Source organism: Barbatula barbatula (genome assembly GCF_947034865.1).
Source record: "Barbatula barbatula genome assembly, chromosome: 17".
In the NCBI taxonomy this organism is placed as follows: domain Eukaryota; kingdom Metazoa; phylum Chordata; class Actinopteri; order Cypriniformes; family Nemacheilidae; genus Barbatula; species Barbatula barbatula.
The window spans coordinates 1,031,136-1,056,056 of NC_136780.1; the positions used below are offsets into that span (position 1 = coordinate 1,031,136).

At 40.1% G+C, this 24,921-nt stretch overlaps 2 protein-coding genes across 4 annotated transcripts; one reads left to right on the plus strand and one right to left on the minus strand.

The window, feature by feature from the left end:
* Nucleotides 1-398: 398 nt before the first annotated feature.
* On the plus strand, nucleotides 399-15,965 carry itchb (itchy E3 ubiquitin protein ligase b). Its single transcript, XM_079477902.1, has 24 exons — nucleotides 399-1,000; nucleotides 3,714-3,803; nucleotides 5,150-5,291; nucleotides 5,641-5,765; nucleotides 7,252-7,386; nucleotides 7,457-7,502; nucleotides 7,679-7,845; nucleotides 7,930-8,125; nucleotides 8,287-8,382; nucleotides 8,599-8,773; nucleotides 9,595-9,664; nucleotides 9,945-10,029; nucleotides 10,142-10,270; nucleotides 11,331-11,403; nucleotides 11,494-11,565; nucleotides 11,647-11,735; nucleotides 11,813-11,972; nucleotides 12,521-12,654; nucleotides 12,738-12,878; nucleotides 12,954-13,074; nucleotides 13,197-13,301; nucleotides 14,228-14,324; nucleotides 14,406-14,478; nucleotides 14,732-15,965. Exons 2-24 carry the CDS (start codon nucleotides 3,734-3,736, stop codon nucleotides 14,829-14,831), a joined length of 2,601 nt encoding a protein of 866 aa, XP_079334028.1. The 5' UTR covers nucleotides 399-1,000; nucleotides 3,714-3,733; the 3' UTR covers nucleotides 14,832-15,965.
* znf341 (zinc finger protein 341) lies at nucleotides 15,937-24,921 on the minus strand. 3 transcript variants are annotated; one of them, XM_079477905.1, is made up of 17 exons: nucleotides 24,570-24,921; nucleotides 24,398-24,471; nucleotides 23,799-23,906; nucleotides 23,284-23,474; nucleotides 23,057-23,206; nucleotides 22,697-22,912; nucleotides 22,080-22,254; nucleotides 21,910-22,000; nucleotides 21,267-21,463; nucleotides 21,017-21,198; nucleotides 19,936-20,144; nucleotides 19,751-19,847; nucleotides 18,400-18,532; nucleotides 18,201-18,312; nucleotides 18,048-18,118; nucleotides 16,890-17,096; nucleotides 15,937-16,809 (listed from the first exon to the last, which is right to left on the minus strand). In XM_079477905.1, the coding sequence occupies exons 2-17, from the start codon at nucleotides 24,444-24,446 to the stop codon at nucleotides 16,613-16,615; spliced, it is 2,385 nt and encodes a 794-aa protein (XP_079334031.1). In that variant the 5' UTR covers nucleotides 24,447-24,471; nucleotides 24,570-24,921; the 3' UTR covers nucleotides 15,937-16,612. The 3 variants fall into 3 exon arrangements, with proteins under 3 accessions (XP_079334031.1, XP_079334030.1, XP_079334029.1); XM_079477904.1 differs by having other exon boundaries at nucleotides 16,065-16,809; nucleotides 21,910-22,003; XM_079477903.1 differs by having other exon boundaries at nucleotides 16,065-16,809; nucleotides 21,910-22,003; nucleotides 24,398-24,921.

The following is a 24,921-nucleotide window of genomic DNA, read 5'->3' on the forward strand; positions in this document are numbered from 1 at the left end:
CACATACCTACCGTCATAATTTCATAGTACACACATACTTTATGATATTTTCCTAATTTAGTATTCTGCATTTATTCACTGTATATCCTGCACTTCTGGTTTGACCTAAACTACATTTCGTTACACTGTACTTGTATATGTGTAATGACAATAAAGTTTAATCTAATGTATTTTAACGATAGATGGCGGTCGCGTATCGTGAAGTTTAACTGTGTTCAAACTTAAAAGTGTTAAAACGTTTAACATACACTAACCATTAGTCCATATTTATATACTTTCTCAGCACTTTTGAAGAATAGCTTGTGTTGAATCAGGCATCAAGTCATTTTTGTAAATGTATTTGATTAATAAATGCACGCAAATGTTTAAGCATAAATAAACAATACATTTAAACCAGCACAGCGTAGATCGTTCTGTGAGCGAGTGGGTGTGGCAGTGTGAACCCGGCTTTAATGTCTTATCATAGTTGTCAGTGGGTGTGTAGAACGACACGTTTGTGAAACAAAACGCTCATGAATTAACACCAGAAGTTTGGGTCTAAATAATAATATGTAATGTTTTAAACGAGGTGTTTTATTTAACCAGCTTATCGTTTAGACCGCTGCGTGAAGTAGTCATGTCACGTGACACTTGCTACGTATTTCAGCGTTCGGATGCATTATGATGCACCGGGTTTTTTCATTTAAATATTTGTAATTTATAAATGTACGTTTACACAGCTCTTAAATTAATAGATGGAAAAGTGTAGCATACGACGTCTCCAAAAAGACGGGTTTGTTAACGCAGACGTTAGAGTGGGAGGGCTAGTTTCAGTGTGGGAGTTAGAGTGGGACGGCTAGTTTCTGAACACAGCGTCTTTGATGACGCGCTGTCGTGAAGATGGCGGAAGTTCGTTACCCGAACTGAGCCGGAGTCGCTCCGCAATTCTCTTATAAACTACTTCAGGACGGACCGGTGAGGATTATCGTCAAAGCGTTCACGGACCCGCTGACAGATTCGGGTGAGAGAAAGACAAATGATCCCGAAATGTGTCTGTGTTGCGGATTACTGCCGTATAATGACATCGAGAGACGCGTGTTGACAGCTCGAGCTATCACTTTCACTGTGTAAAGCTCTTATAAATGACTTAAATGTTATATTAAACTATCGATGTACGGATTAATATTCTCATGTGTCTGAATGTCTGGTTAACGCGATTAATATGATCCTTTCGTATCGGCGCGTACACACGTGACGTGCTATTATCAGATGTTCAGACAGACTTGAACTTCTTCATGTTTTGCTTTTGGTCATTTGAATGTTTCCCAGTTGAACAGGTATTTCCTGAACCTTACATAACTGCACTGTAGAAAACAAAGTTTCATAGCTAATACAGTACTGTAAACCATAGTAAACAACGGAAGTTTGTCTGTATGCTCACTGTGGCATTATGGGAGAAAGCACCCATATGATGACTGGGGTTAATAGTTTGATATCTTTGGGGAAGAAGGCCTTAACCATTGAACTATAGTAAACAAAGTTGTTTGGTAGTTACAAGGATCTCACCACAATAATCCTATTTGGTAAAGTTTTATGTACAAAATCAATGCTTTACAAATGGTCATCCATCTGCCAAAATACCATGTTTACTAGAGGGATTTCAGCCCAAATCTCACTTCCTCTTTTGCATATATATAAACTGAACCCATTTGTAATAAACTTTGACTTTGAGTGAACTGTACTTCGGTGTCTGTTTCATTCTTGGTCCCCGGGCTCGGTTCTTCTGATTGTTCCATGGACTTGACTCATCAACTCGCTATTATCTAGACAAAGTAATAATCTTACAATAACAAAACCACGATTTGTGTTTTTATATGATTTGGCGAAGAAAGCATTATTGCAAAAATACCATACGTTGTTTACTACAGTCCCATCATCACAAAGAGAAATTTATTTGATTTAAACAATCAAATGTATCACCAAATTATTTTATATACTACTTTATGTCTAAAAGCATACAGTGTATATGTATATATTTAAGGTGATTTTAATTAATATAGGGGAATCTATCTATATTGCACATTTTTGTAAGGATTCTTCATATTTGATGTGGATGTATGGAAGTGTTTATGATAAAGATGTGTAAGTCAGACCCTGAACGTGAGCTCTGACAGGTTTATGGTGTGTGTCAGTGATGTATATAAGATGATATAATGGAGATTTTGTGTAGTACAGATGATGATGTCAATCCCATCATCACTATGTTAACAGGTGGAGACACCAACGATTTAACATATTGACTTGGGAAGTTTGAGCCACGATTTTATATGAACTGGAAATAACATGATCGGGAATACCGTGGTATTATATTGTACTGAAGCACACGTTTACCATGGTCACACCACAATAACCATAGTTTAACCAGGGTATTTTAAGTGTACAACATTTACATTTATTCATTTGACTTTTATGTGAATATAAATGTATGAGTATTTCTTGTTGAGTTGAGTGTTTTGTTGTCTTTGGTCGCTTATGTGAGACCGTATTTAACCTTAATATAATGACACACATCACCTGTGAGAGAGAATGCGATCGTCTCTTTGGTTTTCTGAGTTCAGGTGTGTGTTAATGTTTTGACCGCTGATCTGGACGCTCGTAGACGGGATAGAAGTGTTTAGCTCTTGTGGTTTTGTGTGTTTATTTGTGTCTCTTGGTTCGGCCTGCCGTCTGTTATCGTGGCACGACACGCGATCGGTGATGAATTATTAACCGAGTGAAAGTTAACTCTGATCTCTCTGATATCTCTTCCTCAACCGCCAGCGTCCCGTGACATTGTGTGTGATTTTGAATGAAGCTTGACGTGACTTACATTTCGTTGCACTGTACTTGTATGTGTGTGATGACAATAAATTGAATCTAATCAAAGTCAAATCAAAACTTGACAAGTGATCGAAGTGTTTCTTCAACACGAGACAATGCCAATGATCTTTATTAAATGAAGTTTCAGAGATAATGAATGCGATTATATTAAATGTATATTTGTGGTGAATTCGGATTGTCTAAAGTTTGGTTCTACGCTTTGAGTTTATGATGTTTATCTCTCTTATGCTATTTTATATAACAAAGATCAATATTATTCATATAAAATATTATATTTTCAACCCTTTGTTTTCTTTTTTTCGGTTTATTTGTCAACGACCCACACATGTATGAATCACGTGCTGAGGTGTGGCATCTATGTATACATATCTATGCTATTAATGAGACAAAGGATTTCATGAAAGAAAGATCTCATTAGTTTTTTGATCTTGGCATATTGCACGTAAACTATATCACAGACACGTTTTCCTGAAAGTGTTTGTTGTTCCAGGTTAAATAACTGTGAAAATGTCATAAACCGAGACTTTATAAATCTTATTCCATACTAGCAGTTCTTGTTTGGAAAATTGGCGTTGATGTTTTTTTTTTTATTCAGTGAAAACTTTACTTTTTAGGCTTTAACAAAGTTAATGATGAACCGTCGTCTACAGGAGTGCTTTAATATGACCAGTTCCCTTCAGATTCCACATTGTGTTTACGAGTTCCTAGACAACTGCAAAACATGTCAACACTTGATCCGTGTTTGATTGATTTACAGTTTCAGTTTTCATTTTCGGTGATTGAATTGGTCATTCTCATCTTACAGCAGGCGTTGTGTTTATCTGATTTGATCGTTTTGTGTGTTTTTGTCGCAGGTCTCAGTGTAGCTCATGCGATGGCCTGTGGTGGAGCTAAAGTGGGCCCTGCTAATGGCTTCCCTATGAAAGCGCAGCTTCAGATCACAGGTGTGTTGCCTGCACACGTCTGCATGTGTTTCATATATTCAATAGCAGCGAGACGTCTGATTGCTGGAATATACACTGTCAATAAATATGGGGAAAATCTTTCATGATCAAATATAATGGCGCTGGTATAACACCATATAAACAGAAGATTGTAGAGGTGATGCCCTTTTAAATGTTTCATGTCTGAAACAACATTAACTCACCACAGAAAATGAAACTTTAAAAAAAAAAAGAAATTGATTACAATCCTTGTATCGCCTGGTTTGTTTACAGTAAAGTTTAGTCTATAATTAAAGAGTTCATTTGCAAAAAACAGATAACGGGAGTTGGGTTGTTTTGATTAATTAATAATAAATACTTTTTTTTAAAAGCTTGAGTTATCTGTTTTTGCAAATGAAGTCTCTCAATCACAATGGGCCCTATTTTACGATCTAAGCATATGGTTTAAAGTGCATGTCGCAGGTGCTCTCAGGACGTGTCCGAACCCACTTTTGCTAGTTTAACGGCGGACACGGTCAGCGCGCGTGGTCTAAACGGGTTGTCCCGATTCTCTTAATGAGTGATGGGTGTTTTTTGGGTAGCGTAATAAGCAGAATGTACGAGCGCTGTGCACCCGCCTATATGAGCATATTCTTAACGCGCTCTTTAAATAACAAAAAAAATATTGCGCCATTGATTTTAGACCAAGGCCCAGTTGCATTAACTTAGCCGCTAAGTTAAGAGCGTGTCTTAACAACTAGTCTCGCTGACTAGCAATTAGTTTGGACTAATCACACTTGCGTTTCTTATTTCAATAAGCCCAATCTACCTTTTTATGTAATTTATTTCAATAAATTATGACCAGTCTTGAAGAAAAGCAGTCGAAGCAGTTTATGCAACCGGTTGGTCTATGGCAAAATAGCACACCTCTTTTTTAGACCAACACAAATGAGCGCGAATGCATTTGCTTTTTAAACAAAAGCAAATGCGTCGTTTTAAACCGATGCAGATCTCATTTTCGGCGCAGGACGAGATGAGATCTGCGTCAGTTTGAAACGAGCAAAAACACTTGCGCCACATTGTGGTGAGTGTAAGATAGGGCCCATTATGTGTTATAACCAGGCTGTGCGTTGCATGATAAGTGTTAACCTATGTTGTGGGGATGAAATGTTCCTACAAACATCGTAACACCAGTAGTTTTTTGATCTCGTGGAGACAATGTTGGTCCCCGTGAGAAAAACACTATGAATGTTTTTATAATGTTAAAGTGCAGAAAGTTTTCTGTGAGGGTTTAAGGAAGACAAAATGGAGTTTGTGCATAGCTTTGTGTCATTATGTCCGACAAGTTTGTTTGTGTGTGTATGTAGTGATTTCTGCCAAACTGAAGGATAATAAGAAGAACTGGTTCGGTCCCAGTCCGTATGTTGAGGTGTGTGTGGACGGTCAGTCCAAGAAGACGGAGAAATGCACTAACACACACTCACCCCGATGGAAGCAGCCGCTCACTGTGTAAGTGTTTATTTCACATTCACACAAATGACACGTGTGCTTTTATTTAACACACAAACTGACTGTAATGTGCTTCAGATCTCTCTTTCAATTGGCTTTTATCTTCTCAACGTGAAGCGATTGTTAAGAAACAATCAGGAATGATATCATCAGATGGATTTATACGGCAGATGTCACCGGTTTATTGTCATAGTTGATTGAAAGGATTTGTGATACACACAAGAGTGAAATGAATAGATTGTAGAGATGATCAGATGATTTCCACCTAGCGTTCATCAGATCTGACTGGACTTCTGTACGGTTTCTGTTGTATGTTTATGATGTTATTTGTGTTGTGTTTGTGCGTCAGGATTGTCACTCCGTTCAGCAAACTGATCTTCCGTGTTTGGAGTCATCAGACACTGAAATCTGACATTCTGCTGGGCGTGGCCACGCTCGACGTCAGCGAGACGCTCAAATCTCACGACATGAAGAGTGAGTTTAAATGAATGAAAATAACGCTGCTTTCCTTCTCAAATCTTGCATCTCCTTATTTATTAAATCATTATTATTAGTCCTCCTTTATGTCTGTTACTGGGTTTTGCAAATATCTAACCAATGAAAGTATTACAAATGCTTGTCCATTTTAACAACACCATATGTAATCATTTAAAAAGGACAGCGTTTTTTCCATACAAGGTTTCGGACGGACGGTGACGATATTAACAAAATGTGATTCACAAACGCATAATCGATTTTATACATACAAAACATTTATTTTTTGAATTTATGAATCTGCGAGCCCTGAGCGCGTTGAAGAGGGGCGGGACTACATGATCGTCGCATGATCCCTGCATAACTGTTGATTTGCTATTAGTTTGTGTCGCGTGACTTATGTACGTACGATTGCCAACAAAACACAGACATCAGACTCCGTTTCACCTACTGCATGCGGTTCATGACCGGCATCTATCAGCTTCAATCCAATCCAGCATTATATCCACCGTTTACATAACAGTACTCAACGAAATGCAGTGAGCAAACAAACACTGATCTTTGCCAACGCAGTGCTCTCTCTTTCTCCAGTTGGTTGACGTTTGCCCACTCTCGTGGGTTGATGCATGGAAAAGTTGTTACGGGAGGAAATTTCATGTTTGAAAAAAAGCCTGCTTCGACACGGCACCATGACAAACTGTTCTCGGCTTGACGTTTCCGGCATGGTTGTCTAACACCGTGTCTACACGGCCAACGTGACATAAAAAAAAGCCAATTGAAATGCATTAGAACCCATTTTAATTTCAAATTTTGTCCACATTGGATGCGGCACGACAAACCAATAAAGAACATGCGGGTTGTTGTGTCACATCGCGCCTGTGTATGGTGTCACCGTTCTGAATCGTGCTAATGAATGCGCTCAAAGGCTTCATAGCTCAGTCTCTTGTATTATCACGTGTGACGCGTTTGTGTTTACATTCTAAATATTTCCGTTATCAGCCCTGCGGTGGAATATTAAACCATTTACGTACCACTGGCATGGAGTGGGACGATTATGCAATGAGAACAATTCGGCGATTTTTTTCAAAAACGGTGTTTTATGATACTAATGAATATGTATGTGATCTATGATCTGATTGAACATTGAGATGTAACGCACACACACACAGCACCGTTAGAGCTAAAGACAGGTTTCAACAATAATAATGGCCCGGGGTCATTGTGAGATCACTACATTCCCACCACATAAAAATACAGAAAAAAAATCAGACACAAAAACACGCTGCTAAACTACTGTCACATGACATCCTGTGTAATTGAATTAAACAGCTGATAGGTGTGTGTGTGTGTGTGCGTGCGTTAGACACACCTCAGAAACTGTCTGTGCATCTACATTCAGAACAAAAACAGAAAACAAGTAGATGATTGAAACACACACCTCCAGATTTTCTCAAGCATCTCTCTCGTGTTTGTTGTTCTCTGTCAGTCTGCGAGGTCGTGCAGTCGCTGCAGCTCTGCGCAGACAGAGATCAGAGCGATATCGTTGGCGATCTGTCCGTGTGTTTAGACGGCCTGCAGGTGGATGCAGACGTGTTCCTGTCAGCGGAGGCCAACAGCCAAAGTCAGTCTCCGTCATCTTATCTCGCATGTAAACTTTCATCACGTTATTCACATCACTGTTTGTTTTCTAGGCTGTTTAAACGGGGAATCGGATCCTACGGACGACTCCAGTCAGAGGTACACATGCATTCGTCTCACAGAAGAAGAAATGACGGAGTTCACATTTATATTCTGGTCTATCTGCACCGTGCTAGCCAAACCTTGAACCCTTGGTTATTGTGTTGTTTGTTAATGTCGACTGATTCTGTAGTCTTTTGTCTAATGTCATGACTCATGTCTGATTCTCTGTGTAGGAGCAGAGATTCATCCCCATCAGTGAGCGACGTTTCAGAACGTCCGTCCGCCCCAAACGGCCAGGTGAATGGAATGGACTCGCCCTCGCGGTCAGCCAGAGGGTCACGACCCCCGAGACCCTCCCGACCTCCGCCGATAGCCCCACCTAGGCCCTCGTCTTCACCAGGTAACATGCACGTGTTGTCACGTTTGGTCAGTCATTTTCGGAGAAGGTTTGTAATCTTACAGTAGGGGTGTTTTCTATTTCCAGCGCTCTCTACAGGCTCATATCCTGACGGCAGCGATTCGTCCCATTCGGACACTCCGGTTCGTAACCCACCAGGGGGCGGAGCCTCAGACTCGAGTCCGGCCCCCACACAAGAGCAGCCTGGTAGAACAAGCCTCAGCGTTGGCCCCGCCCCCAGTAGGATTCCCAGCGTGGTCACACCTGGACCTATGCCACCGGGGTAAATATTACAAACCATTGAAATATGTATAAGTGATTATTTTGATACTCGCAGTTTGAGGATTTTGCCACATTATAACTACATTATAACCTGTAGTATTAATAATACAAAGCAGGAGGTCATCGTGTTTGTGACATTGTGTCATCTTTGTGTGTATGTAGTTGGGAGCAGCGTGTTGATCAGAGCGGTCGTATGTATTTTGTCGATCATGTCGAAAAGAGGACGACATGGGAGAGACCAGAGGTTTTACCATCAGGGTAAGAATCACACGCCCCTTAAAAATATGCTTCATCTATCTGATGTGTACATTTTACAGCCTGATGTATTTCGTAGGCTGAAATAGCTTTTGGTGCAGTGAATGCATTATGGTTTTATGATATAACCAAAGAAATTATTATCTTGAGGTGGCGAAATGCTGTTGTTATTTCATGAACGGAACCTCGAGCTTCAATCCGTCTCTTGCTCTTTTGCAGTTGGGAGAGACGGGTGGACCCTATGGGTCGGGTTTACTTTGTGGACCACATCACCAGAAGCACCACGTGGCAGCGGCCCACAATGGAGACGGTGCGTAACTATGAGCAATGGCAGCACCAGCGCAGTCAGCTGCAGGGAGCTATGCAACAGTTCAACCAGAGATTCATATTTGGGGTGAGGAATTATATTTATATATTACATTACATTATTACACTGATCTCTGGAATTCTTGATTCTGATTGGTCAGTCGCACATTCTGAGGTTATTCCCCACTAACAACTGCTAAAATTCTTGTATTTTATTTGACTTTATTTGTATTTTTATTCACAGAATTTTTATTTTATTTTACTTTATTGTGTTTGTATTATTAGCTGCACTCAGTTACATCATGCCATTACTATTTTCCCTGCTTATAACATTCATCTGTTAAGACAAGATAAGACAAAATTAGACCTAAACAGTTTTAACAAATGGTATTTCCTAAATCACAACTGATAAGCTCTCTCTATTATTCATAAAAATCTTCTCAGTAACTTTGACTGAAAGTCAGTGAGTGCAGCTGTGACATGTCAGAGGAGAACTGGTCCTCCCGGCTGAGTCTGCTTTCTCCTGAGGTTTCTTTCTCCATTGATTTATCATTGGAGTTTGGCTTCCTCACCACAGGGCCGCGTTGGCTCGCTCACCGGGAGACTGCTGACAATAGATATTATTGATTATTTATAAGAATGAACACTATGCACTGTGCTGTGTTTTTCTTATTTTCTCCTGTAAAGCTGCTTTGGAACAATGCACACTGTGAAAAGCGCTATATAAATAACATTGAATCGAATGGAACTGAAATGACTCGCAGTTGTTTGGGTACAAGGCTACTATTTGCATATGGTATTTTCATATATAATGTTATATTATACCCACTGTTTGTATGTTGTGTTATATTTGACAGTGTGTTAAATATAGCGGTACAGTATGAATGAACGTCGTTGTTGTTTGTGTAGGTCCAGGAGCAGGGGTCAGCCAATCAGAATAAAGAGTTTGATCCTCTGGGTCCTATGCCACATGGATGGGGTGAGATACAGACTCTTTTCTTTTACGTCCCGCTGTAGCACACACACTTTTATAGCTCTGCTAACCTTATTATCTGCACCTGCGACTAAAATTAGCCATAACATCCTTCAGTGTCCCCATTTAACAAATGAGAGGCGGTCGGTCTGAGTAAACCAGCTGCTGAAAATGTCTCGCCCTCTCAAAATAGCTCTGGAAGTTTGTAAAGGTTTAATCACGTATCGCTTTCATTATTTCCTAATGTCATCCTGGTTTTCTTTCCTCTTTTGTCTCTCTCTCTCAGAGAAGAGAACAGACTCTACTGGAAGAGTTTACTACGTTCATCACCCGACCCGAGCAACGCAGTGGGAGGATCCGCGCACTCAAGGGTCAGAAGTGTTTTCAGTTGGACTGTCGATTACTCGACTCCCCGTGGCTCGAGATCTTCAGGTGTGAGTGATGCTTTTATAAACAGACTCTTATGAAAGTTTCTCTGTGCAGTCTGCTGAATGATAAGCCTCTGCCTGAGGGATGGGAGATGAGGTTCACCGTCGACGGCATTCCTTACTTCGTAGATCACACCCGGAGAACCACCACCTACATCGACCCGCGGACTGGAAAATCCTCTCTGTGAGTGGAAAGCACATGACGCACACACACCCTTCTCAGTCTGACAAAACCTTGATCGTGGCGCGAGGTCATCAGCAGTGCGGTTCTTCAGTATTCAGTGTGACCTGATGACGTCATCAGTAGCAGCTCTTCTGTGTCACATGATGATGTCATGACTCCTCTGATGTCGAATGAGGAATTTCGTGAATAATTTGACGAATGATTCTGGATTGATCCGAGTGACGTTCATTGTTTGAGCTTTGAGTCACTCAGATGTCTTTCAGACGGCCAGCATTTGTTTCACGACACACAAACACACTGCGAGTAATCAGACGCGTAGCAGGAAAAACCGGTTTTATTCATGAAATGCTCAAGGAAACACAACACACCCGTGCGTCAGCTGATCGTTTTATTCGTCCATGTGAAGTGTTTTCATGATACACATAATGATCCAGACGTCACAAGTTTGTTGAAGACCTGCTGTTGATGTGAAAATATCCAAGAATCAGCCCAAATCCACCCGAAGGAAAAAACACACGAACTCAGTGTTTCCCTTTTCATAATAAAAGCTCAAGGCTTTTCATGTGGCATTAAAAGGGACGGTTCACCCCAAAAACAAACATTCTGTCATGATTGATTCGCCCTCATGTGGTCGTGTGACTCTTTCATCAGTTGAACAGGAAAGAAGATATTTTGAGAAATGTTTCAGTGGTTTTGCACTGATGTATCCGCATGCTGATATTAATCAGTCGGTATTGGATTAATTTAACACCAGTGGCGTTTTGGCAATAGCATGAAAAAGGCCGATACCGATGGTTTATAAGGGCCCAAATAAAAGTCCAGCTAACCACATAACAAAACTGCTTCTAAAAAATGTACAAAACTATGAATTAAGTGTAAGTAGACTTAAAACAGCAAAATAAATAAACATAAGACGTAAGATACTGGTTCATATTGAATTGCATGCTTTTCACATTAGATGGGGAAATGTTAAAGGATTGATTATAGAACTGAATAAGTAGTTTAACGGATGGATAAGATCACGGTTGTGTAATGGCAGGTTTGTTTTGCTGTGTTTCAGTGAGAACGGTCCTCAGATCACATACGTTCGAGACTTCAAAGCCAAAGTTCAGTACTTCAGATTCTGGTGTCAGGTGAGTCTTGTCATTATCAATGTCTTTGATTTCTTTGGAAACCTTTTCTAAAAAAACTCTTTTCCTTATTTGTCTAATATCTCATCGTAGCAATTGGCAATGCCGCAGCACATTAAGATCACGGTCACCCGTAAGACTCTGTTTGAAGACTCATTCCAGCAGGTTTGATTTATTATTGATCTTTGAACATCCGTGACATGTGATGAATCAGACCGGTGAAATGATCGTCCTCTCTCTCTGCAGATCATGAGCTTTAACTCGCAAGATCTCCGCCGGAGACTGTGGATCATCTTCCCTGGAGAGGAGGGGCTTGATTATGGGGGCGTGGCCAGGCAGGTTCACTATTATAGAAAATAAAGAGCAGTTACTCAAACCCGTGTTTTTCAGTCTGTCATACGTTTTCCTGCAGGGAATGGTTCTTCTTGTTATCCCACGAGGTGCTGAACCCAATGTACTGTCTGTTCGGGTACGCCGGGAAGGACAACTACTGCCTCCAGATAAACCCCGCCTCCTCCATCAACCCCGACCACCTGAAATACTTCAAGTTCATCGGCCGTTTTATCGCCATGGTACGTTTCCGTGTTTGGTCATTGTTAGATTGCATTTCATGAGATTGTGTGGGGAAAAATAATAAGGATTAATATCAGTATAACATGAAGCTAATGCTAAAGTCCCTGTGAAGTAAAAAATGGCAATGCCTATTTTTTCATGAAATATTGCAACGTTTATTGTAAATAGTTTATCAATTTGGGTCTTTCTCTTTTTAAAATTCGTGTGCCCTCATAATCTTCAGTTAAAATCTGAAAATGCACCTCCAATATCCATTTTAGATGACGTATGTTAGACGACTTGGGCGGGGCATCCGTTAACTCCTCCCCTTCAATTGTCAGTCTGCTGCCAGTTCTGTTTCAGAATGCAACGGCTGCTTTTATACATCAAATCGAAGAGAAAGACGAAAGCCACACCCACTAGTTTTCGCATTGGATATTCAATTTCTCTCGGAAATGTGTCAAATCACAAAAGTGAAAGCGATGGCAACTTCCAGGACTTTAAACACGATAGTGTCAGAAATGTATCTCAGATGTGATGTTAGACTTTATATCCGCGATTCCTCTAGGCTCTGTTTCACGGGAAGTTCATCGACACGGGCTTCTCTTTGCCGTTCTACAAGCGGATCTTGAACAAGCCTTGGGCTCTGAAAGATCTGGAGTCTATCGATCCGGAGTTCTACAACTCGCTCATCTGGATCAAGTCAGTTTATTTCGTTTTTTGGTAATCTAGTAAATTACAACCTAAATTTGTGTCAAAGGGACAATAACTTGTGTGTATTATAGAGATAATAACATCGAGGAGTGTGGGCTGGAGATGTTTTTCTCGGTGGATAAGGAGATTCTGGGGGAGGTGACGACTCACGATCTTAAGCCGGATGGAGGGAATATCCAGGTGACGGAGGAGAACAAGGAGGAGTACATCAGGTCGGCCTCGGTCTCATAATGAAACACACATTTCACTGTCGTCTGGTGTGTAATGTCTGTTCTGTGTGTGTTCAGACTGGTAGCAGAATGGAGGTTGTCTCGTGGCGTTGAGGAACAGACTCAAGCGTTCTTCGAGGGTTTCAATGAAGTTCTTCCTCAGCAGTACCTGCAGTATTTTGATGCTAAAGAGCTGGAGGTGATGAAGTCGCTCTGCTGATATATACTGTCATGTATCTTTCCCAGGGACTGTATAGTAAACTTCACATCACATAAAACACTGTGTGGGTTCTGATAGCAGTACGTTTTGTGGTGTTGTAGGTGATGTTGTGCGGCATGCAGGAAATTGATTTGGGCGACTGGCAGAAGAACACCATTTACAGACATTACACAAGCGGCAGTAAACAGATCATGTGGTTCTGGCAGGTAACGCAACCTTCATCTTCTCTAACAAAGTCTTCATCATCCTTCGGTCTCTCTTTCTCTAAGTTTGGTGTAAATTTTAAATTTTGTGTTGGCTCAAGCTTAAAATAGTTTGCAATAGTTATTTTTTATTTAGTGAAATCCAGAAGTTTAACTGAGCTTTGATGTAATATAAAGCCACGGATGATCTTGTGTCTGTTGAAATGATTTATTGCTATAAAGGGCATTGTGTGACGTCATTGACATGCACTCTCTCTCTTAAGGTCTTTGCACATACAGTCAGACATTTCGTATGCGTTTTCTTCGTATTTGGCGCTCGTTTGAACGTTGTCTCTGAATTGTCAAAATGCTTGCTACGGATGTGAAAAACGCAGAAAATATATATTTTTTTTATGACCGACGCATATATCTTAGGCAGTGTGATTGACGGAACGGGAGGTCGTAGTTATTTTTTAACTGGATGTGCAATGGCCTGTACTCTAATTATGCTTTTAAGCTGATTCACTTTTCATAGTGGTTTTGATTTATTCTCCTTTAACAGAGAAGACCGTCTTAAGCACTAAAACTAGATATGAGGGTCTTGCTGTGTAGATACAAATAAACACAAAACTAATACTAATATCTCAAATGATGGAGAAAGGACGGTGGATGTAAATGCAGCAGATTCACAATAAATGCGGTTATCTTAAATAATTGCGATGAGACGATTACTTAAAAATAGTGACAGCCCCACAAGACATGTCGAGTCGGTCGCATCCGGTTTAGACACGGTGATATGTGTAGCAAGGCCAACAAACACAGCCGCAACAACAGTGTCGCAAGGATGCTATTAATGCGGTCCTCGGTTACAAACCGGGTATTTTATAACGGCTCGACCAATCAGAATCAAGAACTGACTGTTTTTAAAATGTCAATTTCTCTCTGTGTAGTTTATTAAAGAGATGGATAATGAGAAGCGTATGAGACTCCTGCAGTTTGTTACTGGAACCTGTCGTCTGCCTGTCGGAGGTTTTGCTGATCTGATGGGTGAGTCTCTCTCTGTAGTTCACTCTTGATGTGAAGTGATTCTTAACTATGTGGTTTTATGGCTGATGTGTTTGTTTACAGGCAGTAATGGGCCGCAGAAGTTCTGCATTGAGAAGGTCGGCAAGGAGAACTGGCTTCCCAGGAGTCACACGTGGTAAATCTCTCAGAACACTTTTGATAAACAATTGATTCTACATAAATCAGATTTATTCGTCACTTTTGTATTTGTTATCTTGTTTGTACTATACGGACTATACGGTTTCTATTATTTGCATCATGCTAGCATTAACTTCATTGGTTGCATAGCTGTTGACACACATCAGATGCTTTGAGTGAAGATGGAAAAAGGATTTGCTTTTGGAAACTTTTTGTGTAACGATCGCATTCGTCTCTTTGTCTTGCCGTAGTTTTAATCGCCTGGACCTGCCGACGTACAGAAGTTACGACCAGATGAAGGAGAAGCTCATGTTTGCCATCGAGGAGACAGAAGGTTTTGGACAGGAGTAAACCACACACACACACACACAGACAGACAGAGCGGACGGACCCACGAACTCTGGTTATAAAGCCACATGTGTGTTGTGAGACAAACATCCATCCCTCAATGATGCAGTGCACAGGTGCATCATGGGAAAGTGGGTTTCGTACACTCGCCTGTCACCTGGTATTCATTTCTGCATCACCCGTGAAATGAGAAGAATCGTATGGATGAGATTTATTGAGTTGTGCGAGACGACACATAAGTGCGAGAGCTGTGTGAATGTGTTTTTATGTTCTCCTTGTGCCTTTGTCCATCCAGAAAACTGGCATTCAGCACAGTGATATGAAAGCATAGCTCCGTTTAAACAACAGAAGATGTTACGCTTTTTTTTTCAAAATCGACTGTTCTACACATTAGAGATTTAATAAGGCAAATTCTGTCTATATCACAAGATTTAATAACAGGATTTTACAATGATTGCTTGATTTGACAGTAGATGCGACTGTGACACTGACTATAAAACCCTCGAATAATAATGCGAGTTTGGAGGGGTCTCAGAGTTCAGTATTTATTCAAATTGAGACCCTAGTTATATAGGGCATCTTCTGAAAAATTGCGAAGATCTCTTTCTGTCATTTCTCTGAAATGATTTCGAGTCTAAACCACTGGTGCGGCCCCGATCAGAAACACGGCGAAGTGCATTGTGGGGAATACAGTCATGTGAATGACAGTTCAGGGATCTTTTTGATTTTCAGAATATAACTTATCCATATTTATGTGAACTTACTTCACCCATAACAATATTATGACTAAAGGAAGGCTGGGAAGATGGTTGATAATGTGACATCTTTTATTCTTTCTACTGATCCGTGTAAACGAAACCACTTTCCCGCTGTACTGTAAATGAACTGAAAACTGTACATGCTGTGAATACTTGCTCTTCTCTGTTTGATTATAACTACATAAAAAATGATTTTAGTATTAAGCAGAAGCGACCGCTTTCAGGGTTGTTTCGGACATGATTTACTAGACTTGATTTGTATGTATAGTAAAATGTGAAAAAGATGCTCATCAGTCGAATAAATAATGATGTGGAAAATGTTTTTCGTTTGCAGTTTTTTGGTTAATAATAAAAAATAGTTTACCTTAGACTTTAATGTACATTAGGACTATTTCATGTCACATTAACTGTAAAGATAAACTTGACTTTCTGTGATGTTTCTGAAATTACAATTAAAATGACACAAAAGCAATTATTCAGATCATCGTAAGACGCAGCAGAAATTCAATCGAGGAATTTATTCCTGAACCGTATCCGAAAGATGCAGTTACACTCTGACTTCATTGCATCCAATGCAAAGAATCATTTCACGTTTTAATATAAAACACATTTGGGAATTTCAAGGATAAACAAGCATTTCAGCCTTTGACAATTTGCTTGTTCAGCGCCGCAAGATCCGACAGGCGGATGACATCAAGGTACCGTGAGAGCGTTTAGAGGAAAAAAGTCAAAGGTTTGCTTTGGAATCGCTCTCGCCGTACCTTGATGTCATCCGACTGTCAAGTCCAACAAGCCTTGAGTCAGAAAACATCACTGACTGCGCAATCAAGACGACGTCAAAGGTTTCTATTGGTGCCTGATGGTAATGAAGCTCCACCCACTCAGGATTTATACACAAGTCCTTCAATTCTGTTAAATAACAGACATCTAGTACAGATCTTCAGCTGGGACACCTGCACGTGTCATTTTCAGTAGCTTTTCATCCCAAGCATCTTCGTCCCAGCAAATCAGTCATCAGTGTGTTTTTCATCCGTCCACCGTCTGAAAGCACATAGGTTCAGACAGCAGCCCGACGGCTCCGCCCTCCTCCTGCATAGGATCCAGCCTGGCCCCGCCCTCCAAATCATCATCCGCCCCGTCCTCCTCTCTCATCTCCTTCCCTCCATCCTCCGTGTCCTCACAGTGTTCATCAGGCTCCGCCGCAGGAGATCCATCCGCTGTTCCTGAGGACGGAGAACACAAGCCGTCTGAGAAGATCGATTAAACACAATGACGAAATGAACAATCTATGATGTTTCTGTACCTTCAGTGTCGTCCCCGTGTCGCTGCGCCTCCGCGGCTCCTGCCACCGGACACTTGTGATCTCTGTAGTATTTCTGCCGGGTGAAGCCTTTGTTACAGGAGGAACAGCGGTAACGGTAATTATCTGTGTGCGAGCGCTGATGTTCCAGCATGTGCGCACGACGACTGAATGACTTCTGACAGAACTGACACTTGTACGGTTTAATACCTGAGAGAGACCCACAGACAGATGGGAAGTTCACCAAAAGTCTTCATTTACATACAAACTAAATAAAATACAGAGATACAAAGTTTACGCGGCAACAATACTGAGTTTTGTTAGTAGTTATTTGACGTTGTTTTTAGAAATAAAAAATAAATAATAAAATTTGAGCTGTTAAGACTACAACAACTTTAAAGCCACAATATGTAAATATGGAGCGCTATATGGTACACTCTCGAAACGACAACAAAAGGCGAAGCTAAATGACGTTGTGGAATTATGGAACATGTGGTTTTCACCATCCAGAGGCGTGAATTAATTTTATTTGATGTCAATGTAATGAATTATGTTGCAAGAAACGTGGAATTTAAAGCTACGTTAGCCTGTGAATGATATTGGACTTTGTCAATTGATTTGGTAGTGTTATTCTAGACAGTTTAACGTGTTTAAAACAGTCATACAGTCGTCGTTTGAAAAGTAAACTACATTTATGCTTGTTTGTGTTTCCTTTAGTCACCAAAGAGTAATCGTGATCAATAATAACAGAACAACGGATGCTGTATAAGCACTTCTGCCGTAGTTTCTACAGCCAGAAACTGAGGGTCGTGAGGAGCAGCGGATATTAAGTCACTGATATGAGACAAACACAAGAGAGACAAGAGACGGGACTTTAGTTTAAATAGGAATTTCTCTGGATCTGCACATTCTTGGGAACATTTGGGATCATGTAGGTACACGACTGCATGAACTATATCAAGTGATTTTGGGATATTTCACAACAAATTTCTTCCATATTGTGGCTTTAATGCTGATCTAATGCCAAATCTATTGAAAAACTAACCATAGTAAAAGTACGGTTTTCATTTGACTCTGAATGTCATGATTAAACTGCAGTTACTATAGTAAAACTGTATTTTTGAAGATCATCAGATGTGTGGTTTAAATGTTCATTCTCACCTGAATGAGAGAGAATATGAGCTTTCAGTTTGTCTGGTCTGTTGAACTCTTTGGTGCAGCCCACATGAGTCCTGACACCACACAAATAAAGACACAAAGATGAGGAACACTGAATATTCACAGACGGGATGTTATCATCGGTCCATCGCTCACCTGAAGGGACATTTGTATTTCTTGAAGGGCTCGTGAATCAACATGTGTCTCTTGACTTTATCTTTTCTGTTGAACGTGGCCTCACACACTGAACATTTAAACGGCTTCTCTCCTGTCGAGAGAACAAACGTTGGTTCACAACACTAAACTAGTTGATCTGTTCACCCGGATTACTTTGTTGTTTTTGTGTCTAAGGTACCTGAGTGGATCTGCGTGTGGAGTTTGAGGTAGTGCTCGGTTTTGAAGAACTTCTTACAGACGTGACATTTAAATTTCCCCCCGGCACCGTGAGTGACCAGATGACGGCGGAAATAGCGCTCGCAGGGAAACACCTGAGAAACCACAGATGTAAGATTACACGCTCAGGTAAATACATGCATTAATAAAGATACAATCCATCACTTGTGTCACAGCACGTTACTTCACATACTTGGTTTTATGTGGGTTAAAGTAAAATGACATCAAACACACATTTCCTGCGAAATCCAAACCTACAGGTCAAATCATAAAGCGTTATTAGAATACTAACCTTGTGAAATGGGTTACAGTAACACTGGTTTTCTTTTTAACAAGATATATCGGAATAATTGAAGTATAGAAAATATTGATATTGCATTGTGAATATATCAGTGGTTTGCAATAACTTAATGATTTCAATACTTTAAAAAGTTATGCATTTATGTACGAAGTTTTTTTATGCATGTTAAGCACATGCAGAGATTCTTTCTTTTCCCAGAAAGAATATTAATCATAGCTGCGTCCCAATTCGCATACAATCCGTCCTAAATAGTATTCGAAAATAGATTTAGTATGTCTCAAATATACATAGTATGCTGAAATGAGTATCCCGGATGGTCTACTGTTTCCGGTGAAAATTCGATGGCTGATATTACCCACAACTCACCACGAGAGGGCGGAGTTTAGTGATGCTACACTGCATTAATAATACAATTAAATTAAAGTTGTTTCGCTTAATTAATAAATGTAAATATACAGTAAACATTACGTACAAAATAATAACTGAATAAACACTTAAATGCAAGGAAGAGCTGTATTTTGATGCTGGCGACAGTTACGACAGTTGTCGTCTAGGCAACAACATCACTTCCGTTTCGCAGCGGTATGTCCCAGTGTACGAATACAGTTTTGCCACGCACTAAAATGTATATACTTTTCTATAACATAAACACTACATAGTTTAAGGGCAAGGATAAGTGGGCCAATTGGGACCCAGCACATGTTTGTTTGAAGATTATTGATTTGACACTTTTAAGCATCATCTCGAATACTTAATTCTCGTATACGTAATTATTTAGCAAGTTACGGAGTTATTGAAATTGTCTTTAATACAGTGCACTGCAGCCCTATTTTTAACCAAAAGAGCGAACGGGTTTAAGACTTTGTTTTAAAGATCTACATTTTCATAGTTTTATTTGGCCAGATGTTAACTTTCGATCTGTGTTTGGTTATAATATAACACTTTCTTTTTTATTTAATTGATATGAATATTTCTTATAAAAAATGATGAAATCAAAGGTGTATTTTCAGACCTTCTGACAGTGAGTACAGGGGTAGTTGTGAGTGGCGTTCAGCAGATGTTGCTCCAGAGCTTCTTGTGTGGAATATTTACTTTGACACTTAATACATCTGGACCAACCAAAGACACAAACACGTTCAGTTCATACAGTGGATCTGATTCGGTATACAGATGTGTGATCGGTAGTGTGATTCTCACCTGTAATAGTTGGTCTCTTTGCGCTGGTTCTGCTGTGGACAGAAGCTGTGGGAGTACTGGTGCAATCCCAGTTCAAACAGCGATGGAAAGACTTTCCCACACTGATGACAGCGGTACGTCAGCTGCTCCTGATGTGTGTGAATGTGCTCCAGAAACAGATCTAACTTCTGAAACGTCTGCGAGCAGCTCTTCACCACACAGCGGTAAACCTCACAACGTCAATCATGTGAAAACATTTTAGTGTCAACGTGCATGTCGACGGGTCGATGCAGACATGTTCATCTTTTTTGTAAATATTACAGGTCTAATAGGGCTGTTCCACAAATAATCGCTATTGGTCGCATCCAGAATAAAGGTTTGTCTTTACATAATATATGTATGAATACATGCATATACGAAGAGTTTATATATGAAGAGTTTGTTTCCAAAATTGATTTTCTAAATAATTTTATTGTGTTAGTTTTGATTTATTATGGCTTAATCAAAACAAACCAATTGCATGAATCTATTTAGAAATCATTTCAATTATATATTAAAGCTGCAAGCAGAGATGTTCGGGCATTATATATAAACGTTTACTCATTTTTATGAAATGTATGCATATGTGTTTATATATACAAAAATAATGACATGCACAGTGCACAGACATATATTAAGTAAACACAAACTTTTATTCTGGATGTGATCAATAGTGGAACAGCACTAACTTCTCAATATATATAAAGAATGAATTTAAATGGATTTGGCTTATTTTTATTTATTTTCTCATATATTATCAACTGTAATATATATTAGTGTTATTTTTTTATTCATTATTGCATATTGAATATTATATCATTTAGCAAGTTCGTATAGCAATCCTATTTTAAAGCGATGTACCAACAAATGCCATCACCGAATCTTTGCATGCAAATCAATGAATTTCCAGGATTAATGTCAGAAAAAATGATTAGATTCATGTTTTTTACATGGACGCGGATACATTTTTCATTTCTAGGAACCCGTTCCTATAATCACAAGCATGTAGCATGGAAACAAAACCATAGGAAACATGTTCTTGTGTTTCTCTGTGATGTCGTACCTGTTCATTCTTGTGTTGGGTCATGTGAGACTTTAGCTGGAAGTAGCTGCTGAATTTAGCCGAGCAGAACTGACACTGATATGAGCTGTCAATCAAGAGAATCTGTTTGTTCTGATTCAGCTTCCCCTCCGCCGATCCCTGCGTCTCCACCTGGACATCACCGTTTCTCTCTTCTACAGATGCTGAGATCAAAACACATGCAGGGTCATATCTAACCAGTCATTACAGTTTATAATTGAGGATTCCTCACCTTGCCCCTCGTCGTCCATCTGTTGTGAGGCGTCATTGTTCACCTGAAGCACCTGCACTGTGATGGGTGTCCTGGAGACGCTGCTGTGAACCCCGGCCGGCCAAACCTTGTGCGTCTGCATGTGTTTCTTTACATTTGACTTCTGAGCGAAGGCACGGCCGCACACGATGCACTGAAACGGCTTCTCACCCGTATGACTGCAGAGTTCAGAACATCACCGGATGTATTAACTTCAAGATGGTGACTAAATGATCACGGCATGTTTGTGTAGTTTCGTGTAAACCTTTCATTGGAAATCTCTTTTTCATCATTATTGTTGTTAACTACTATGTTAACTATTCAAACATTACTGGTAAGCGAAATCAAATCTAATATAATCATTGGAAATAAATAAAAACTCAACCTAAATTACAAAAATAACTGCTTGACAAAAAGATATTTAAATTGAACTAAAATGAACAAAAAAATTAAATATGATATACAATATATATCAAATGTATATCAATATTTCATATTAATAAAACTCCAATAAATAAAGAAAGTATTTATGTTAAACTATTGTTTTGTTGTGGTAAAAGCATGTTAACTTTGTGTCCGATCACACAGTTAAATGTTAAACCCAGAAGAGATTTCTCTCATCCACCTGCGCATGTGCTGCTGAAGGTCAAAGTTCTTGGTGAACACTTTGTCACAGTAAGTGCACTTCAGCTTCTGTGCTTTTCCTTTGGCTTGACCTGCTGGAAGAAAAACATTTCATTTTCAGTTTCCACACACGGCTTCCGGCCTCCGTATATTCTGTACGGTATCAAGTACCATCCGGTGTTTTCTTGCCGGTTCTGGCTCTCTTTGGAATAACCACTTTGTTGTATTCTCCCAGTTCAGAGAGGTTTGAGCCGATGGTACAGGTCTTGTTTTTGGTGCTCTGTTTTCCAGGACTGTACACTGGAGCTGCGCTGAACACCTGACCGTCCACACATTGACTGGGCACCTGACAAACAACATTATCAAAAACATGGGTGTTATTTCGCGGTTGCTATTGAAAGATTTAATTACATTTTAATACTTGATGGAAAACTCCAATAAATGGACATGCTTTAAATGATCTATTGATGAAAACATGATATGGTTTAAAAACAAAAGGAAGCAGATCTATTATGTGATGTGAAACTCTAGAATAGTGTGTTCAGCGGACACGAGCCTGCTTCACGCCAGTGTCATGCGTCTTTCGCACTAACGTTACACCACTGAAGCGGCGCAGTTTTTATGCTGTTTTCTGGAGGAGTCACCTACATTGTTCGTGCTTGTGACTCCCATGAATATTCCCAACCAGTTCTTAGAGAAACTATTTATTAAGTATTGTGTGTGTCGTCTTTTTCCCCACCACTTTTCAAAACAAAGTTAAAAAACTGTTGATAAACACGTCACCGTACCTGAACAGACTGAAACGTGTGCAGGCCCAGAGCGGGGCCCTCTGCGGTACCGCCTCCAGCCATAGGGGGCAGTGTGCTGTACACCTGCACTATAGAGTTACTGTTGCTGGAGGGCACCTGTGAGGAAAGAGGCATAACCTGGTTGGGGGGAAGGGGCTGTGGAGGTTGCTGATGGTGCTGCAGGTACGAGTTCCCTGCGTGCATGTTGAGATTACTCTGAAAAAAAACACAAAAAAGGTCACATGCATGCAGGGTGTGAACCTTTTTCTAGCAGTTTGATGCACTGTAGTGTTTATCACAGTTTCGACTTTTATTATTTAAATCGGCTTTTATTTCCGTGTCTCTCGGGCGAGCGTTTACCTGTGCAGATCCCTGCATGGCTGTCATGGGCTGATCCAGAGAGCTGAAGGCCGATATCGCCGACATCAGAACTTCATCGCTGACCAACACGTTCCCTTGGACCAGTGTGTGTGTCAGAGGAGACTGCGGTACTGTGATGTACGTGGACACCTTGAGAAAACAAAACACATACCGTGAATAAATCCAGCGGTGATGCGGGCAGGTGTGGTTGATCAGGCGATCTGTACCTGTCTGTTAGCGGTCAGCTGTGGTCCAGCGCTGATGGATGGGACGGAGGTGTAGGTGTTGTTGGAGGCGAGAGATACGGTGGCCAGTAACGGGGTGTTGGACTGACACTGTTCACGCTTGTGGGTCATGAACGCCGGTAAAGAGTTAAACTGCTTCTTACATTTACCGCAGAGAAAGACGTCGTCGTCGTCTACAAATATAATGAGACGTAAATATTGACACTTTGAAGTAGAGATGATGTGATATTTTGAGGAATCCCTGATAGCACACGTACATCTGGATTACGTCTATTTGACGTCTGCATTTACATCTGCGATACGTCTCTGAGACGTGTGCTGTCAGACCTCTAGAAGACGTCTGTAAGATGTGTATGATTTAGAATGGATGAACAACAGCTCTTTCTAAGATGTTTGGCAGATGTTTTTACACAGCAGACGTATTACAGACGTCTCCGAGACGTATTTCAGATGAGATGTAAATGCAGATGGATTGTGCTATCTGGGATAATGCTCACCCATTGGCTGGATGGTCGTTCCCGAGACATTCTGGGCGCCCGGGTCCAAAACTCCACCTTGACCGTCTAACAACGACTGAACATTAAGGACCGTCTGGTTGTCCATGCCTAGATATTTCAAAGACACATATTTTAAATATTTTATATATCATATTATTGATGTCAAATTATATATTTAAAATACATTTTATCATATGCAATAAATATTAACATTGTCTAATGTATTTTATTAAATGTAATGTGTGTGTGTGTAGATTTGATGTATATGATCAGATTTCGGCTTTTCCAGCGATGCGTCGCGCTCCCTCCGCACGAGGCTGTTATTCCAGTCGCTCTTCCTCCCTCCTCTAGTCTTCGCTCAGGTGCATTAAAGTGATTAAATCACCACACCGACCGCACAATATTATCCATGAAAGACCCATATTTACATGTGTATGATACATACATGTTGACATCTACACAAACCGAAACAACTAAGTATATATGTATATAGAGGGCTGATCGCATCGACGTCTATGCGGTTTTATTATCGAAATAAAATAACATCTTACAGCGTGTGCATTTGCTGGAGAATGATTAAATAAAGTCTATATTTATACCTTCCAGAACCTCAAATATTGCCTGCGCCATCTTGTAGCTCCTCCGCATGACGTCATCGGCGGGCGGAGTTTTCCTTCATTATTCACGTTTGAAAGAAAGTTGATTTATTTAAGGGGTTTTCGTGACATCTGTTTGTTTTAAACGTGAATTGAAGTCTCTAGACCAACTCACGTTTCATATTGAAGTGAAACTAAGATTATGAACAAAGTTAAAGTTCAGATTAATTCGGGTGGATGTTAATTGCGTAGATAAAACCGGAACAAAATGCCTAACACATGCAATTAGGTATGTTTAAATAAAATACAATGAATCGAAGCAAATAAACAATTAGTGAAGTAAAAGTGGACGTTTTTAGGTGCTGCAAATAACATAAATAAGATCGCCCGAGCGAACAAAGTCTAATTAACAACGACGTGGTTTTCCATCCCCATTAATTATTAAACAACTCAAAAAAAGTCATTAAATGTAAGTTTTCATTCATTGGACTCGACAAAGAGAAACAAAACGCGACGCCAGATCGTCT

Coding starts and splice junctions, on each gene's coding strand:
- itchb (XM_079477902.1), top strand. CDS start 3,734: ATGGCCTGTGGTGGAGCTAAAGTGGGCCCTGCTAATGGCTTCCCTATG. Junction 8,774..9,594: donor ACCAGAGATTCATATTTGGG/GTGAGGAATTAT, acceptor TTGTTTGTGTAG/GTCCAGGAGCAGGGGTCAGC. Junction 11,566..11,646: donor TTGAAGACTCATTCCAGCAG/GTTTGATTTATT, acceptor CTCTCTCTGCAG/ATCATGAGCTTTAACTCGCA.
- znf341 (XM_079477904.1), bottom strand. CDS start 24,446: ATGCGGAGGAGCTACAAGATGGCGCAGGCAATATTTGAGGTTCTGGAA. Junction 19,848..19,935: donor AAAGAGACCAACTATTACAG/GTGAGAATCACA, acceptor TGGTTGGTCCAG/ATGTATTAAGTGTCAAAGTA. Junction 16,810..16,889: donor ACACGGGGACGACACTGAAG/GTACAGAAACAT, acceptor CTCCGTCCTCAG/GAACAGCGGATGGATCTCCT.